General features: G+C 37.1%; 1 protein-coding gene across 6 annotated transcripts in view; it reads left to right on the forward strand.

Annotated features, from left to right (window-relative positions):
* Nucleotides 1-16707, forward strand: part of KTN1 (kinectin 1) — a 99697-nt gene that overhangs the window by 42725 nt on the left and 40265 nt on the right. For all 6 annotated transcript variants that reach the window (XM_079767899.1, XM_079767901.1, XM_079767898.1 and 3 more), the window contains 10 exons: nt 7732-7766; nt 9729-9819; nt 10497-10565; nt 11389-11426; nt 12111-12201; nt 12351-12419; nt 13514-13551; nt 14175-14265; nt 14341-14409; nt 15240-15277. In XM_079767899.1, coding sequence (XP_079624025.1) covers nt 7732-7766; nt 9729-9819; nt 10497-10565; nt 11389-11426; nt 12111-12201; nt 12351-12419; nt 13514-13551; nt 14175-14265; nt 14341-14409; nt 15240-15277 — 629 coding nt within the window. The remainder of the gene's footprint in view (nt 1-7731; nt 7767-9728; nt 9820-10496; nt 10566-11388; nt 11427-12110; nt 12202-12350; nt 12420-13513; nt 13552-14174; nt 14266-14340; nt 14410-15239; nt 15278-16707) is intronic.

A 16707-nucleotide genomic window follows, 5' to 3' on the forward strand; every position in this document is an offset into this window, starting at 1 on the left:
GCACATGCCCAGGTTGTTGGCTTGATCCCCAGTAGGGGTTGTGCAGGAGCCGGCTGATCAATGATTCTCATCATTGATGTTTCTATCTCTCATTCCCTCTCTCTCCCTCTCTTAAATCAATTAAAAAAAAAAAAAAAGAGAGAGAGGGAGAGAGAGAGAATGGGTTTGAAACCTAATACCACCACTTAATGCAGTGATGTTGATCAAATTGCTTAACCTTTCTGAAACCTCTCATCCCAAGTCTTTAACATTTTATTTACATCATAAGCTTGGTAGATTTAAATGGGTAAGTTTATGAATAGTGCTTAGCCTAGTTCTTTGCATATAGTAGTTATTTTAAACCTCCATATCTTTCCCTTAGAATATTTGTTTTTTCCAATCTCATTTCCACCCCATACTGCCATCATACTTTATTCTATATTTATAGCAAGCTATCAAAACTACAGTAGTCTGAATAAGCATCCTATATAATAAAAGCCTAATATGCTAAGTGTCCGACTGTTCATTCGACCAGTTGCTGTGACACGCACTGACCAATGGGGCAGATGCCCTGACCGGTAGGTTAGCTTGCTGCTGGGGCCGGCCAATCAGGATGGGCGAGATGGGCCGGACATGCCCTGGAGATGTCCCGCGGTCCCTCTCTGGCCCCGATCGTGCATTGGTGGGGTCCCTTGGCCTGGCCTGCTCCCTCTCGCAATCTGGGGCCCCTTGGGGGATGTCCACAGGCCTGGCCAAGGGACCCCACCTGGTGCATGAATCCGTGCACGGTGCCTCTAGTAGCTCCATAAACTAGAGCCCCAGGCAACATCCATTTTATGTCTGTTCTTGAGGGTTGCCTTCATACTCTTCTACACAACTCTTCAAATTTCAGTTTTAAAAAATATTCTAAAAACTTTTGATATTACATGACACATTAAAATAGAAGCTTTGCATGTGTTTCTATTTCAGTCAGTGTATGTTTAATTTCTAGTTGGTCCTTTTCCATATCCTCGAGGGTCTCTCTCATATCCTCGAGGGTCTTGCTAAATTTATCGGCCTTTTCTAGGAAATTCTTGAAAAACCTTATAACCGAGGTTTTGAACTCTATCTCCAGTAGTTTGTTTTCCTCCATTTCTTTGGTTTTTGATCTGTTTCTTTGTCTTCGCATTTTCGCTGCTTCCCTGAGTTGGAAGGGTAGCTTTGTGTGCTAGTTGTCCTATATGGGCCAGTGACTTGGCCTCCCCAGTTACCTGAGGTGGACACTCTTGGTGCACCCCTTTGTGGACTGTGTGTACAGCCTTGTAGTTAAGTCTTGATTATTGTTGGTATCAGTGGGAGGAGTTGACCTCCAGGCCAATTGGCTGTGAGGATCAGCTGTGTCTACGCCGGGAGACAGCCTTATTCGACTAGACTTGCAAAATTGTAAAAGCCTCTGTGCTCAGCTTGGATGGGGCGGAGTTTCAGGTTGGAGCCTACAGCCTTGGCTTCCCGTCAGCCCTGCCCTATGAGGTTCCTGGGTCTCAGTGTCCCTCAGTGTCCCTCGGTACTCGCTGCAAGCACCTCTGAGAGAAAGGCGCCCTGGAGTTTCGCCCACTGCCGAACAGTCTAGTGTCTCCCCCAATGAATCTGGATTCCAGATTCTCGCCCGGAACTGGGGTTCAGTGCAGTCTGGAGCTTTTGTCTCCTTTCCGCTAGGGCAATCCAGCGGCACAGTCAACAGTCCGTCCTCTGTGCGCATTCACGTGCGCGCCTCCAGAGCTCTGCCTTTCGCCGCTCCCCTGAGTTACCGCCTTACAGCCTAGATTCCCCCAGTATGAGCCTGGGTCCCCAGGGTCTCACCCGGAACTGGGGTTCAGTGCAGTCGGAGCTGGGGTTCAGCGCAGTCTGGAGCTTTTATCTCCTTCCTGCTAGAGAACGCCGGCCAGGCACTCAGCCACCGCGTCCTCTCTGGCTCCGTCCTCTCCGCACGCGCGTGCCCGTGTCTCTGTACCTCAGACTTTTACAGCTCCTCTGATTTTCCTTGTGGTTTTCTCTTTCCTTCTAGTTGTAGGATTTCCAGTCAGCCAGCTTTCCTGTGGTTTTGGATGATGTCCGTTTTTTCTTTTAGTTGTAGTTTTGAAATTGTTGTGCTAGGCTGCAGTTTAGGTGTTTAACTATGCTGTCATCTTGGTTTCTCCTCCGCATGTGTTTCTAATACCGTTAAATTTTTAGAACACACTTATTAGAAGCTGAAATGTAAGTTATTGCAAACGATAGCACTTCTTTCAGCAGGTGCATGCTTTCTTTTTTATTTTATAATCCACATTTAAGCAGGTATTGAATTGGTGTAAGTAGCTGTGCCAAGTACTGTGGAAGTATTTTGGAAGTATTGTTAATATCTTAACAGGTATAATCCACTTATTTTCCTCCTCCCTTCAATATGATATTAAGTACTTTGCTTAATCTTTATTACTTTATATATTCTTTACCCCTGCAAATTAAACTTAATAGAGGAGAAAATTCTGAGCAAATGATATTTAGTGTAGGAATATGACTTCATGCCTCTAATCCTAAAGTGGTATTTAAATCTTATCTTAAATCTTATTCTTATTTCATTTTGTTGAGGTATAGCTTATAAGAGATATGATATTTCATCAATTGTAAGTTTTTTTTCTACCTCTTAATTTATCATCCATCTCTGAAGTCTGGTTGTATCTTAGAGCCTCTGGTTACAGTTTAGTTGGCAGTATTTTTAATTTTTAGTGCTTCATAAAATATCGGTTGTGAGATGCAACGTTAGTGACTTGGATTAGATTAAATATGATAGATATTTTTTATCCTCACCCCAGAACATTTTTTAACTGATTCCAGAGAGAGAGAAAGGGGTGGTGTGTGTGTAGCGGGGGTGGGCAGAGAGAGAAACATCAATTGGTTGCCTCCCGTACGCACCCCGACCGGGGATTAAACACACACCTAGGTATGTGCCCTGACAAGGAATTGAACCTGAAACCTTTTTGGTGTACAGGACAATGCTCCAACCAACTGAACCATGCAGTCAGGGCTTATAGATGGTTTTTTGATTGTGTTAATTCTGACCCAGAAAAGTAGAATGTAGTTTTTGTGAGTTAGTTATCAGAGATTCTGGAACACCTATTTCAATATGTAGTTTTAAACTTTTTAAATTAACTTCATGGGAGATTAAAGCAAATGCCTAGAAACTTCTGAATCTGTCCTAAAGTTCCAGTATTAAAGATACTCGTAAATCCTATTTAGGTTTAAAAGAAAACCTAAATTTTTAAAACTCTTTTAACTTTTGTTCTGTACTAAAAATGGTATTCTCTATCATTAGACAAGAGTGAAACCACTAGTCTTTAAATTTTCTTTTTCTTAAAGATAATATGATGCCCTAAAACTGCCATTTCATATCTTATATAAACTATCACATGTGGAAGTTAATAAAAAATTTAAAAAATATATTTTTAAAAATCCTCTAATTTCTACCTTATTTAGTCAGCCTTTACTGTGAAGTTTCTTTGTGCATTTAGGTATTGTTAAAATAACAACTTTTAGCATGAGATGAATTTTTTTAAACAAATAATAGTTTTATGAATTTTTAGCAGTAATCCTCAGAACAAAATTTCATAGTCACATTTTAAAATTTTATTTAAAAGAATTATTTGATAAGTGTGGAAACTCATTATGGTACTAACTTAAGATTTGCTCTTTGATAATTGTTAGAATTTTTCTCTTCTCTTCAATATTTATTTTAAAATATTGTACAAAGCATATGACTGGTGTTACGTTTTTGGTTGTAGTTCCTGTCTTACTTATCTCATCTTGGCAGACCAAAGAACCACCTCTTTGACTTTTTTCTGGCCATTTCTTTGTTATTGCTAATAAAAGAAGAGATAAAGATTAGTATAATGTTTTTTCATTTTTACCTTTCTTTAACCCCTTCCTACCCAGCAGTCAGAATTCCAAGTGACAGTTGAGAGATGAACAGTTCAGTTATTTAAAAAAAATGTAGTCCTTTTGCCCCATGGATTTTTATCCTGGAGGATAAGATTGACCTTATTGAAACAGAAACCAACAATGGTGCCAGGTTGTTGTTTCTTAAGGTGTAGGAAGCAGAAAGACAACAAACACCAGGTAAGGGAAGCTGTTTATACACAAAAGAAGTGAAATCTCCATTCATAGATGATGCAAATAAATCAGTTACAAAATCTCATTTATTCAGAATAAAATAAAACTTTTTGGGGATGAGGGTTCTTATATGTCCTTTTTTTTTTTTTTTTTGGACAATATTGACTTTTTAGCAAAGGAGCAGCATGATATTTTATTTTATTCTAGTAGATTTTTAAGATTCAGTGATCAAGATTATTAAGTAAAAACTATGGGAGTAGGCAATTTTTACTCTTTGCCCTGATGCCTGGTTGTACTTTACTGAAGACTAATTTATTATTATATAAGATATGGTTTTGAAAGTCATATAGGGACAGAAAAATTGGATCAGATCAGATCAATAATCTATTAAGTAAAAATGTTAGATAGATGCTAATTGGGTCAGTTTGTACAATTGAATAGTGAATGAGCAATTGACCAAGAGTACTTGTTAAACTGTGACCTCCTTAAAGGAAATTTCACTTTATTAAATATTTGCTAATTGAGTATATGCTAGAAACTATGCTACATGCTGAAGCTACAGAGATGGATGAGAATTGGTTCCTGTCTTCAAGACAGGTTTAGTGTGAAGATATATAACACAGAAAAATGTGATGAATAAAATTCTTGAACAGGTTAGGAGGAGGAGTAATGAATTCTATTTTGAAGGAGGGTGAGGGTGAAATGCACAGATAACAGGGGACAGCTAAATGTGATTTTGAAAAAGGGCCATGAATTTGCCAAATAGCTAAAAGGACCATTCCAGGTCTAGTGGATACAGTATTAAATGTCATGGCAGTATACGGTTAAATTGGTATATTTAGAGCATATTAGAGAACTGCAAAGTATGAGGTGTAAGGAGTAGAGAGTCAGTAGGGCCTAATAATGAAGAACTTTGTATGCTGTGTAAGGACCATGAACTTGATTTAGCATATAGGTATGCCACTGAAGGGTGCTATAAAAATAAATAAGCATTTTGTCTAGCATTTTAGATAGATCACTCTGGTGACAATGAGGTGTTTGAATTTACATAGGGGAGAAGTATGTAGGACTAAAAGTAAAACACAACTGAACGGTTAAGGTGAAGATAACTTGGACTTAATAGTATTGTCTTTTTTCCCCAATCTTCATCAAGGACATGTTTTTCATTGATTCTAGAGAGAGAGAGGAAAGGACAGGGAGAGAGAAACATCGATGTGAGAGAGAAACATTGATCTGTTTGCCTTCCGTATGTGCCCTGACCAGGGATTGAACCTGAAAACCTTTGGTCAGTGCATGGGGATGACACTCCAACCAACTGAGCCACACCGGCACGTGCGTGCATCCTTCCTCCCTCCCTCTCTCCCTTTTTCTTTTCTTCATTTTAAAATAGTGCTTTAATTGACACTAACATTACATATAACATAATGATTTGATATTTGTGTATATTATGAAAAGATTACCACTGTAAGTGTGGTTAAAATCCATTACCATGCATAGTTACACATTTTGTGTTAAGTCTTTATGTGAGACTTAAGATGGGCAAAAATCATCTTGATGAAAGATGTAAACTTATTGCATGATTTATTTTTCACAGTTTATAAACCTATAAACCTGATTAGAGGCCCGGTGCATGAAAATTTGTGCACTCGGCGGGGGTGGGGGGTGGGGGTGGGGGTGGGGTATCCCTCAGCCCGGCTTGTGCCCTCTTGCAGACCAGGAGCCCTTGGGGGATGCTGCAGTCTGGCCTTCCTCTGTGGGAGTTGACCTGCAGGCCGATCGGGGAACAGCGCCGGCCGGCGAGCAGTCTGTCCTACCCCCCACCCCCCCCCCTACCCCATCGCCTCTCTGCCACTGCCAGTCACTGCCGTCCCTTCCCTCTGCCCCCAGATCGCATCCATTCCCTTTGCCCACTGGCACCCGTCTTGGCTGGCCTGGTGCTGCCTTGCTTGTGGGCCCTGCCCCCAGCCCAGTGCTTGTTCCGCCTTTTGGTTAATTTGCATATTAGGCTTTTATTATACAGGATTTAATATATGTTTGACAACTCTTACCTCCTTTCTGATGGTAGGAAGAATTTTTTCCATTTAGAAGTTCTTTGTGTACTTCTCACAAAATAATCCTTATGGATTAGAAGCAGGGAGAAGAATGAGGATGATGTGATAGTTGAGAAGAGTAAAGCTGAGAGCCTAACCTACGGCATAGAAGAAAAGTGGGTTAATTTTAGAAATATGTAAGAAGCAGAATCTTAGGATTTGGATTTGGCAATGGAAATTGGAAAAATTAATAGTGTTTGTGAAAATGGTTGTAATAACATTGGGAAAAAAATTAAGAAACTAGAGAAATTAGGAAAGAGCAGGTAGAGATGGGTGGAAGACAGTGTTCAAGGAAAAAGATCCTAAACCTGTTTTGAACTTGCCTATATAAATATTATACATTAGCTGTCTGAAGGCCTGGGGATACTGAGGGGAAGCTCTGCTTCTGGACACACAGTAAATTATGACTGTGAGGACTTTTGTTATGTATGGGGGGATGGCAGGAGGGAGGCCAATGTCAGGGGTCAGTTGTATTTTATTGCAGACTAATTCATTATTATATAAGATGTAGTTTTGCAAATCATGCAGGGAGGAAAAAAAATGGATTAGACTAGACCAGTAATGTATAAAGTAAAAATGTTGGATAGATGTTAAGCTGTGTCAGTTTTGTGCAGTATTGAATGAGCAATTGACCTGTTGCTTACCATACGTGCCCTGACCAGGGATTGAACCCGAAACATTGTCATGTGTTTTTTTTTTTTTTTAAATGTATGCTTTTAAATTGATTTTAGAGAGAGAGAAAGGGACGGGGGCGGGGAGGGGGGAGGCATTAGTGTGAAAGAAAAACATCAATTGGTTGCCTTCTGCATGCACCCCAACTTGGGACTGAACCTGCAACCTGGGTATGAGCCTTGATCAGGAATCGAAGCTGTGACCTTTTGGTGCATGGGTTGATACTCAGCCAACTAAGCCACACCGGCCAGGACTACAGGTCATGTTTTAATGATTTACAAGGAGGATGTGTTCATATGTTGCTTCTGCAATTTATAATCAGTTTTATATATTGGTCTGGGTGGTAGTTATATAACCATATACATGTTAAAAAATTCTTGAATTGTACATAGGAGTTTTGAACTTGCCTATATAAATATTATAACTTAGTGTTTAAAAAAAATCCATTTATAAAAAGAAAGAACAAAGCCTCCTTCCTGGCCTGTGAGGCCTTAGAACCTTTGATTTCTTTTTTTTTTTTAATATATGAAGAACTGAATTAATTGATGAAAAGGAACTAGGGCACATTCTCTTCTTATCCTCAAAATTTTCTTTTATAGTAATTAAAGAATTATTCATAACAAACTAACTCACTTTGCTAGTCCATTTTATATTTCACGTTTTTCTGTCTTGTGTAGCTGCTTCTCTTTTGTATTGTGTTTGTAAATTAATTATTTAATTATTAGCAATCTTCAAATATGGATCATCTTACTAACTTTTGAATGTAATTAAAACTAAACAATTTTTATAGAATCGTATTTCAATGTTTAAACAAGTTTTACCTCATGCAAAGTTGGTAAATTAAACTCTTTGGCGATTTTTATTTTAGCCTAATAAAGATGTTGTGGAACAAATGGAAAAATGGTGAGTTTAAAATTTTCTTTAGATATTTTAATGAATCACTTCTACCAAATTTGAGATAACAATTATCTTTACTAATAAAAGGGTAATATGCTAATTAGACCGGATAGACGGGGCATCTTCTGGATGTCCTTCTGGACAAAGGCTGTGAGGGCCGAGGAGGGCCAGCTGCCGCGGTGACCGAGTGGCAGCAGCAGCAGGGTGATGGGGGCGGCGCCTTGTCCTGATCAGCCTGGTTGCCTCCTGCAGAGGAAGGCCAGACTGCGGCTTAGGCCCGCTCCCCGTAAGGAGCTTAAGCCATCACATCCCCTGAAGGCTCCCGGACTGTGAGAGCAGGCTGAGGAACCCCCCTTCCCCCAGTGCACGAATTTTCATGCACCAGGCCTCTAGTCTTATATATAAAAGGCTAAGCGTCCGTCTGACTGGTAGCTATGACACGCACTGACCACCAGGGGGCAGATGCTCAGTGCAGGAGCTGCCATGACGTGCACTGGCCATTTCAAAATAAACGGCACCACAAACCTGGTGCCGACAAACCAACACTCGGCTTCCCCCAAGTGGGACACAGGCCCTGCCACCACCCTGGAGGGACACCCTACCAAATCGCAGCCAATGCTGCCAAGACCCCATGGTGCAAAATGTGGCCCACAGCCCAGCCCAGCCCAGAAACGGTCACTGTAGGTGCCGGGGAATGACGTCACATAGCAACGCCCGGCTTCTTCTCCCTAGCGAGTAGCCTCCTTGGAGTTTTTTCAGCCCAGGAACACAACTTGCTTTATAGCCAGGTGCAAACATTTTACACTTTAACCCTACTAGACCTGAGGCCCTGAACCTAACTGTCCCCTTAAACCACACAAAGTCAATTCAAACACATGGGGGCAGACATTTGCAATGGCTAACCATGAGGTTTGACCATGATTGGTTGGTTATTTTTAGTTTGTGACGCATTTTTTTTCATGTAATAGGCAAAGTACCGAAAATTAGGTATAGCGGCAGATTTGGTTAACCATATGTCTGTGAAGCGTTTTCACGTGCCTCATCTCATTTGATCCTCACAGAAGTCCTGGAGTAGATAGATAGGAGACTCGGTGGAATCCTCTTTTCTTTTCATTAGCCAGAAAACGGAGATTTAGAAAGTTTAGAAACTTGATCCGACTGAAAAGAAGTAAGAAATGACTTCAGGTTTTCTCACTGCACAGAATATAGTCAAACACGGCTACAGTTAAATATTTTACCCTTTGTTCTACCTGCGTGATCTACAATAATAATGTGCTTTGTGTTGATATTTATTGCTGTGTTGCTGACAATTACCTGAAAGAGAAGTTGGGGTGCTTCACTGTGCTGGAAAAAGTTTAGCTAAATCAGAAAGCAGATCTAATTAAGCAAGTTTATTCTGTATATATAAAAGGCTAAGTTGACTCGTACATGCACAATACATATAAAGCTCTTGCTGGTGCCAATCGCACGCGTGTGTTCTGATCTATCATTATCGATCGTGAATTTGGTTGACACTTCTAATAGAGAAGGGTGAATAGCGATATTAAAATATTTCTTCTAATCAATTTCCTTTCAATGTTCACGAATCCCTGCACTGGGACACTAGTTAACTATATTAATCAAGATTCTCAGAATTCTTTTTGTATTTCACAATGGAAGAGAGTGGTATGCTATTGATTGATTTGGGATTACATTAGGTTTGTGGGTGCCATGCGTAGCAGTGATTTATTTTTTTAGGCTAGCATGTAAACATGCATTACTTGAACACATTTTACTTACTGGTAAAGAAGAAGTACCCTTAGACATTAATCAAAGATTCTCAGAAACGTTTCTAGAATTAAATTTTATAAGGAACAATGGACAAAGGAGGTAATCCATGTAAAATATTTAGGAATGATATAATTCCTTATAAATAGTTAAAATAGTTAAAAAATAGTTCATACATATGTTTTAAATTTATAATTTCAGCATTCAAGAAAAAGATGAGAAGTTGAAAACTGTGGAAGAATTACTTGAAACTGGACTTATTCAGGTGGCCACTAAAGAAGAGGAACTGAATGTAAAGCACTTTTAGAGTTATTTTCCTTGTGGTTATTCAGTGAAGGGGTTTCACTATAATTTGTGTAAGATTTTTCCCATAGCTTTTAAACTGCATATGAGTTAACCACATTTTATTACATTTATAATTTTTTCATTAAATTTAATATTTTATTAAAAATACAAAAATGCATAGTTGATTATAGCATTCATTGCCTTAATGAAGTAGATACTATTGTTATGCTTTGTAAAATAGCTCTTCCACCTCCACCCATGCTCAAATTATAACCAGCGCTAACTAGCAGACTTCATAAGTTCAGGAAGTAGTATAGGAGGCCAGAGAAAGGAGAGACTGTAGTTCTGTTTATGATTATCATTAACAAACTCGAGTAGGATAAGTGGTGGTGCTGGAAGAAATAACTTAAAAGTTGTATTTGAGTTTAGGGTGACAAGTGGTATACTGTATGGTTGTATGATTGTGTAAACATAAATAGAAATAATTGTGGGGATAATTTAATTAAAAATCTATTTGGCTAGCTCTAGAAGTTATAGAATTGTAGACGTGGAAGAAGGGAGATTTCTGGGCCTTCCAGGGGAAAAAAAGCAGCTAAAGAAAAAATGAGAAGCTAGTTTATTTTGAAGCAAGCTATTTTTCCCCAGAAAATAAAAGTATGTTCTGCTTATGTGTCTTTGAAAAAGGCAATAAGAACAGAAAACTCATCTTTGACAAAAGAAGTTCAAGACTTAAAGGCAAAGCAAAATGATCAGGTAAGGAATTTAATAGATTATGCAACCATTTTCTTTAAAACAATGGACAGGCCTGATACATTCAAACATAGCCATTCTGTTGTTTGTCTGTTCCTTCCTTCTCCAAAGTGGAATTTGTCAATTGTAGTTTTTTGTGACTTGATTATCAGTAATAGAGTCAGCAGTTTTATTGGATGCTGACTATATCCCAAGTACTAGGTAGAGTACTCCAGATAGGAGGTCATTACTTTTTATGACAGGATAAAAGGGTTGAGTATACAAAAAGAAAGTGAGACTCGAAATCATGGGTGGGGAACCTTTTTTCTGACAAGGGCCATTTGGATATATATAACATCATACGAGGGTCATACAAAATTATCAACTTAAAAATTAGCCTACTATATTTGTTCAAACATTTAATTAACTCACCTCTAATGCCTTGGCAGGGCCAGACCAAATGATTTCTCGGGCTCTATATGGCCCTCAGGCCGGATGTTTCCCACCCCTGCTCTAAATAATAGTAGAAGGGGTTATCTGATTTAGGTAATTTTTTAAGTCGTATTTTCTCTTTATCTGGTTAAAATTATTCAGTAATTTTAACATTTATGTGTTGATTTTTCTTTTGGCCTATACTTAACCATAAGTAGCCTTAAAGCTGCTTACTTTCAAAGTGCTTTTCATTTTCATAATTATGATGTTAAAATCTAGTAAAAATTAATTCTTGGGTTTACTTTTCTTATTTGGATTTTGGTATAGTGGAAAATTTAAGGATAACATACTTTTCTATTTCTGACCCATTTGTATTTTGAGCAAATTACTAACTAGTATGCCTTCTTATTTCCAGGTTTCTTTTGCATCTCTAGTTGAAGAACTTAAGAAAGTGTAAGTAGTGACATATTAAACTGGTCTTCCTCTTTTAGTCCATTGGTTAGTCCTGATAAATCTTGTTTTATTGTGCAATTGAGTTAGCTATGTATGTTAGTTTAACTTTTTCACTCTAGAATTTTTTTATTGATCGGATAAGCTGTGATTTCCCTGGTACAACGTGATTGTTAAAAAATGTATTTCCATAATTGATTCCATTTATTTTCTTAACTTATAGCATTGCATTGTTAATTTTCTGTTTCTGTGGTAGGAACTATTAAAGAATAGGTTTTATTAGATGGGGAGATACATTCCTTGCTTGTCTCCTTTCTGAGATGTCTATAAAGTTTGATGTCATAATTGCGTATAAGTTCTATCACAGCTTTTGCAGCCCTAAGAGCCAATATTATTGAGAGGAACTTGATTCTCTCTGCTATTCTTCAGGGTACACCTCATATTCTCTATGTACTTCTGAAACATGTCACTAGCTTCTCCTAATGTGCATAGGCTTCAGCCACTTGATAGTTGCTGATTATTTCTCATTTAGAAAGAGCTTTAAGTATTATTTCCCCTTCTGTCTGATATGTTGCTATTTTACTTAAAACGGGGAGAATTTATTTGGTGAGCTTATTCATGATTTGGTGCTATTCTTAGTTGGTGATGGTTTCTATTCAAATTTAATACTCCATTTCTTTATCTAAGAATTCATGAAAAAGATGGAAAGATCAAGTCTGTGGAAGAGCTTCTGGAAGCTGAACTTCTCAAAGTTGCTAATAAGGAGAAAACTATTCAGGTATTGGGAGTGAGAAAACTGTGTGCTTGTCTCTTTGTTTATCAACTTTAATGAATACCACGTAATTTCATGTGTTTGTCTGTACATTGCATTTTATGTCAATTTCTGTGTTTCCATTGTCCAATCTTGTCTGTTTTATCATTGTCAAGGATTTGAAACAGGAAATAGAGGCTCTAAAAGAAGAAATAGGAAATATCCAGCTTGAAAAGGCTCAACAGGTAAAAATCCCAGAGCCATAGCATGACAGATCTGTTAGTGTATGTGTATTTACGAGATACTTGGTTTTCTTGTTAATTGGGAAAATTCTTTTAGTAGTGTGATGTAAGTATATTGGGTAATGTGCTTTTTATTGTTTTTGCCTGATTTGAGAAAGCGTCCTTCATATTTAATCAATGAGTCTTCGAACTGTTAAAGATTCCTTTTTAGAAAGTTTTCTGTATTAATGTTTCACTTTAAATTTTCAACTTAATATATGAAACACTTTGGTAAATCTTTTTTTAACTTTTTTCTTAACTGCATGGACTGTAATGTTTTGTTATAGAATATGTATTGCTCAACCTTTGCCTTTAGAACAAAGTACAGATTTCATATTTCAGAGGTAAAATTGGTTACTGGAAATAGATGGGTTTTGGTGAATTTAATCCAATAAGGCTTCATTGAAAAAATGGTGAGGCTGTATGGAAGAGATTCCAATAGATTGATTCAACAGTATTTTTTGAGTTCCTCCTACTTGTCAAAAGAATATGTTAATGATTGAAGATAATGTGTTGAAGGAAATGGGGTATGATGAAAAGATAAAACTCCTCTAAATATAGATTGAGAGATCAGGAAAGTTTCCTCCTGAGGAATTGATATCTAAGCCAAGCTCTGAAGGGGTTATGGGGGATAAAAAGTACTATAGAACTGTGTCTGATAAGAAAATGAGATTAAAGAAGGACACTATAGAATGCTGTTGAATAGTTGGCCTTGAAGACTGGGGAAGAAGAGCTCTGATAAGGTAGGGAGGTATGTGGACAGTTTAATGTTCTAATTTTCACAATTACAGAAGTATCACATTATTTAGAGTTAGTTATTCATAACTATATTCCTTGCCACCACCTGCCTGCCTACCTTACATTTTTAATTTGTTATTCTTACTGTGTCATTGGAATCAAGAGATGACAAAATCAAAATGCATCTTATTTTGGCATGAATAATTCAACTGGGATCTTTGTAATTTAGAATGTATCTGTGTTTATCATAAAGCTTTAATAAGGTAAGTTGAAAGGATTATGAATGCTTTTTCTCTCTGCTTTTTTTCTTTGTATTTCAGTTATCTATCACTTCTCAAGTTCAGGAGCTTCAGAACTTGTAAGTACCATTTCTTTAATTTCCCTTTAATATTTATTTTCAACAAGTTAAATACAATTATAACAAAAGTTGTAGCTTCTTTTTATTTGATTTTAAGTACTATTTTAGGGAATATCAAATTATACCTCAAAAAGGCCTTAAGTTTTCATTAGGATTTAACCTATAGGTTGTTTTTTTTTTAATGGGAATGGGGATATAGTGGAAAGTTTTATTTTATAACCTGAATATGACCTTAAATTGAGATGATCCTCTTTGTCCATTTTCATAGCCACTGTGGAACTGGCTATATATTTCAAAACCAAACCAGTTGTAATCCGTCTAAATTTGCTGGTATTGACTTAAACAGCATGATATGGAGTGGGACTACAGCTATCCTAGTTTAGTCAATATCTTGATCTTCAGTGATAGATGGATTTAGTCATCCTATGCTTTTTAATTTGATTTATTCCTCCTATGCTTTTTAATATGATATCTCCAAAATCTTGCATGCTTAATTTTTAATTTATTTAAATTAGCTTGGGCTATAAATATAACCTAAAATATATCTTTCCCAGTCTCCATTATTTTTGCTTTGTATAGTCTTGTAACATTTTCATTGATAGTTCTTCTTAATTTATTGTCAGATTAAAAGGAAAGGAGGAACAGATGAATACCTTGAAGACTGTTTTAGAAGAGAAGGAGAAAGATCTAGCCAATAGCGGGAAATGGTTACAGGTGAGAAGATAAAGACAATGAAAACATCTTTTTTATACTTGAATATTAGTTCAATTCATACCTATTCTTTTTCAGGATCTTCAAGAAGAAAATGAATCTTTAAAAGCTCATGTTCAGGAGATAGCACAACATAACTTGAAAGAGGTATAGTATAAGCAGACAACCAGAATATTACATAAAAATGAGCAGTTTTTATTTTACTATATTAGAAAGCAAAGAAGGTAATCTGTTCTCTGAACTTCTTTGCTTAAAAATTATTGTTGTAAAAATCATAGACACAGACAACAACAGTTATGGTTACCAGAGGGAAGGGGATCATAAAGGGTAAAAGGAGTTAAATATATAGTGATGGAAGAAGATTTGACTTTGGGTGGTGCGCACACAATGCAATTACAGATGATGTGTCATAGAACTATACAATCAACACCTCTGTAACCTTATTAACTAATGTCACCCCAATAAATTTAATATTTAAAAAGTTGGTAGGGTTTATGACATTACTGATGTGGAGTCAGAATGTTATTTAATTTAGTATTGATTAATAAAGATGTGTTTTTAATCTTTAAACAAAAATTACGTATCAAAGACATGTAGGGGGGTAACATACCATAGGGATCAAGAAATTGGTCTGGATTAGAAACTCAGATCATTCCCTGTGTCCTTGGACAACTTTCTTAGTCTCTGTCTTGCTTATTTTCTAATCCTTTAAAGAAATGGATATTAAAAATTAAGTTAGAACTTTGTAATTTTTAATAAATTATTTTGTAAACATAAAATTACTTTAAAAATCTGTTAATTAAAAAAATAAAAGCAAAATCTAAGGGGAAAATTAAAGAAAACTTATTCTGTCTTTTAAATTTACCACATATAATTATGTTTTTATTTTATTGGTGAGGTATTTTACATATATATATATATGTTATAGTGCCTGATCTTTTTGATGTTAGAATTGAAAATGTGAATCTGTTTCTTAGGCATGTTCTGCCTCACGGCATGAAGAACTTGAGACTGTGTAAGTACATTTTTAGCTAACATTTAAAGATAAAGTTCTCATTATTTTTCAGAATGTGCTTGAATATTATAACGAGTTTCTTTTATTTTTTTTTATTTTTTATTTTAATGAATCTTTATTGTTCAGATTACAATTGTTTCTCCTTTTTCCCCCCATATCTCCCCACCACCCAGTTCCCACCCCCTTCTGCCCTTACCTCCCCCCCCCCCCGCTGTCCTTATCCATAGGTGTATGATTTTTGTCCAGTCTCTTCCCATACTCCCCACACAGACACCCCTTTCCCCTGAGAATTATCAATCCACTCCCATTCTATGCCTCTGATTCTATTAAGTTCACCAGTTTATTCTGTTCCTCAGATTTTTAATTCACTTGACTTTTAGATTCACTTGTTGATAGATATGTATTTGTTGTTCATAATTTTTATCTTTCTTCTTCTTTTTCCTCTTTTTAAAGAATACCTTTCAGCATTTCATATAATACTGGTTTGGTGGTGATGAACTCCTTTAGCTTTTTCTTATCTGTGAAGCTCTTTATCTGACCTTCAATTCTGAATGATAACTTTGCTGGGTAGAGTAGTCTTGGTTGTAGGTTCCTGCTATTCATCACTTTGGATATTTCTTGCCACTCCCGTCTGGCCTGCATGGTTTCTGTTGGGAAATTAGCTGATAATCGTATGGGAGCTCCCTTGTAGGTAACTAACTGTTTTTCTCTTGCTGCTTGTAAGATTCTCTCTTTGTCTTTTGCCCTTGGCATTTTAATTATGATGTGTCTTGGTGTGGTCCTCTTTGGATTCCTTTTGTTTGGGGTTCTGTGCACTTCCTGGACTTGTAAGTCTATTTCTTTCATCAGGTGGGGGAAGTTTTCGTTCATTATTTCTTCAAATAGGTTTTCAGCATCTTGCTCTCTCTCTTCTTCTGGTACCCCCATAATTCTGATGTTGGTTCGCTTGAAGTTGTCCCAGAGGCTTCTTACACTATCTTCAACTTTCTGAATTCTTTTCTCTTCATGCTTCTCTGGAGGAGTGTCCTTGGCCTCTTTGTATTCCAAATCTTTGAGTTGATTCTTGCGATCCTCTAGTCTGCTGTTGGGTCTCTGTATAATATTTTTTATCTCAGTCAGTGTATGTTTAATTTCTAGTTGGTCCTTTTTCATATCCTCGAGGGTCTCATTGAATTTATTGGCCTTTTCCATGAAATTCTTGAAAAACCTTATAACTGTGGTTTTGAACTCTATGTCCAGTCGCTTGTTCTCCTCCTTTTCTTTGGTTTGTGATCTGTTTCCTTGCCTCCTCATTTTCTCTGCTTCCCTGAATTGGTAGGGTAGTTTTGTGTACTAGATGTCCTATTGGTTCAATGGGTCAGCCTCCCAGTTACTTGAGGTGGACACTCTTGGTGTACCCTTGTGTACTGTGTGTCCCCCAGCAGGAGCTA

This window comes from Cnephaeus nilssonii (genome assembly GCF_951640355.1).
Source record: "Cnephaeus nilssonii genome assembly, chromosome: 4".
NCBI classification, from domain to species: Eukaryota; Metazoa; Chordata; class Mammalia; order Chiroptera; family Vespertilionidae; genus Cnephaeus; species Cnephaeus nilssonii.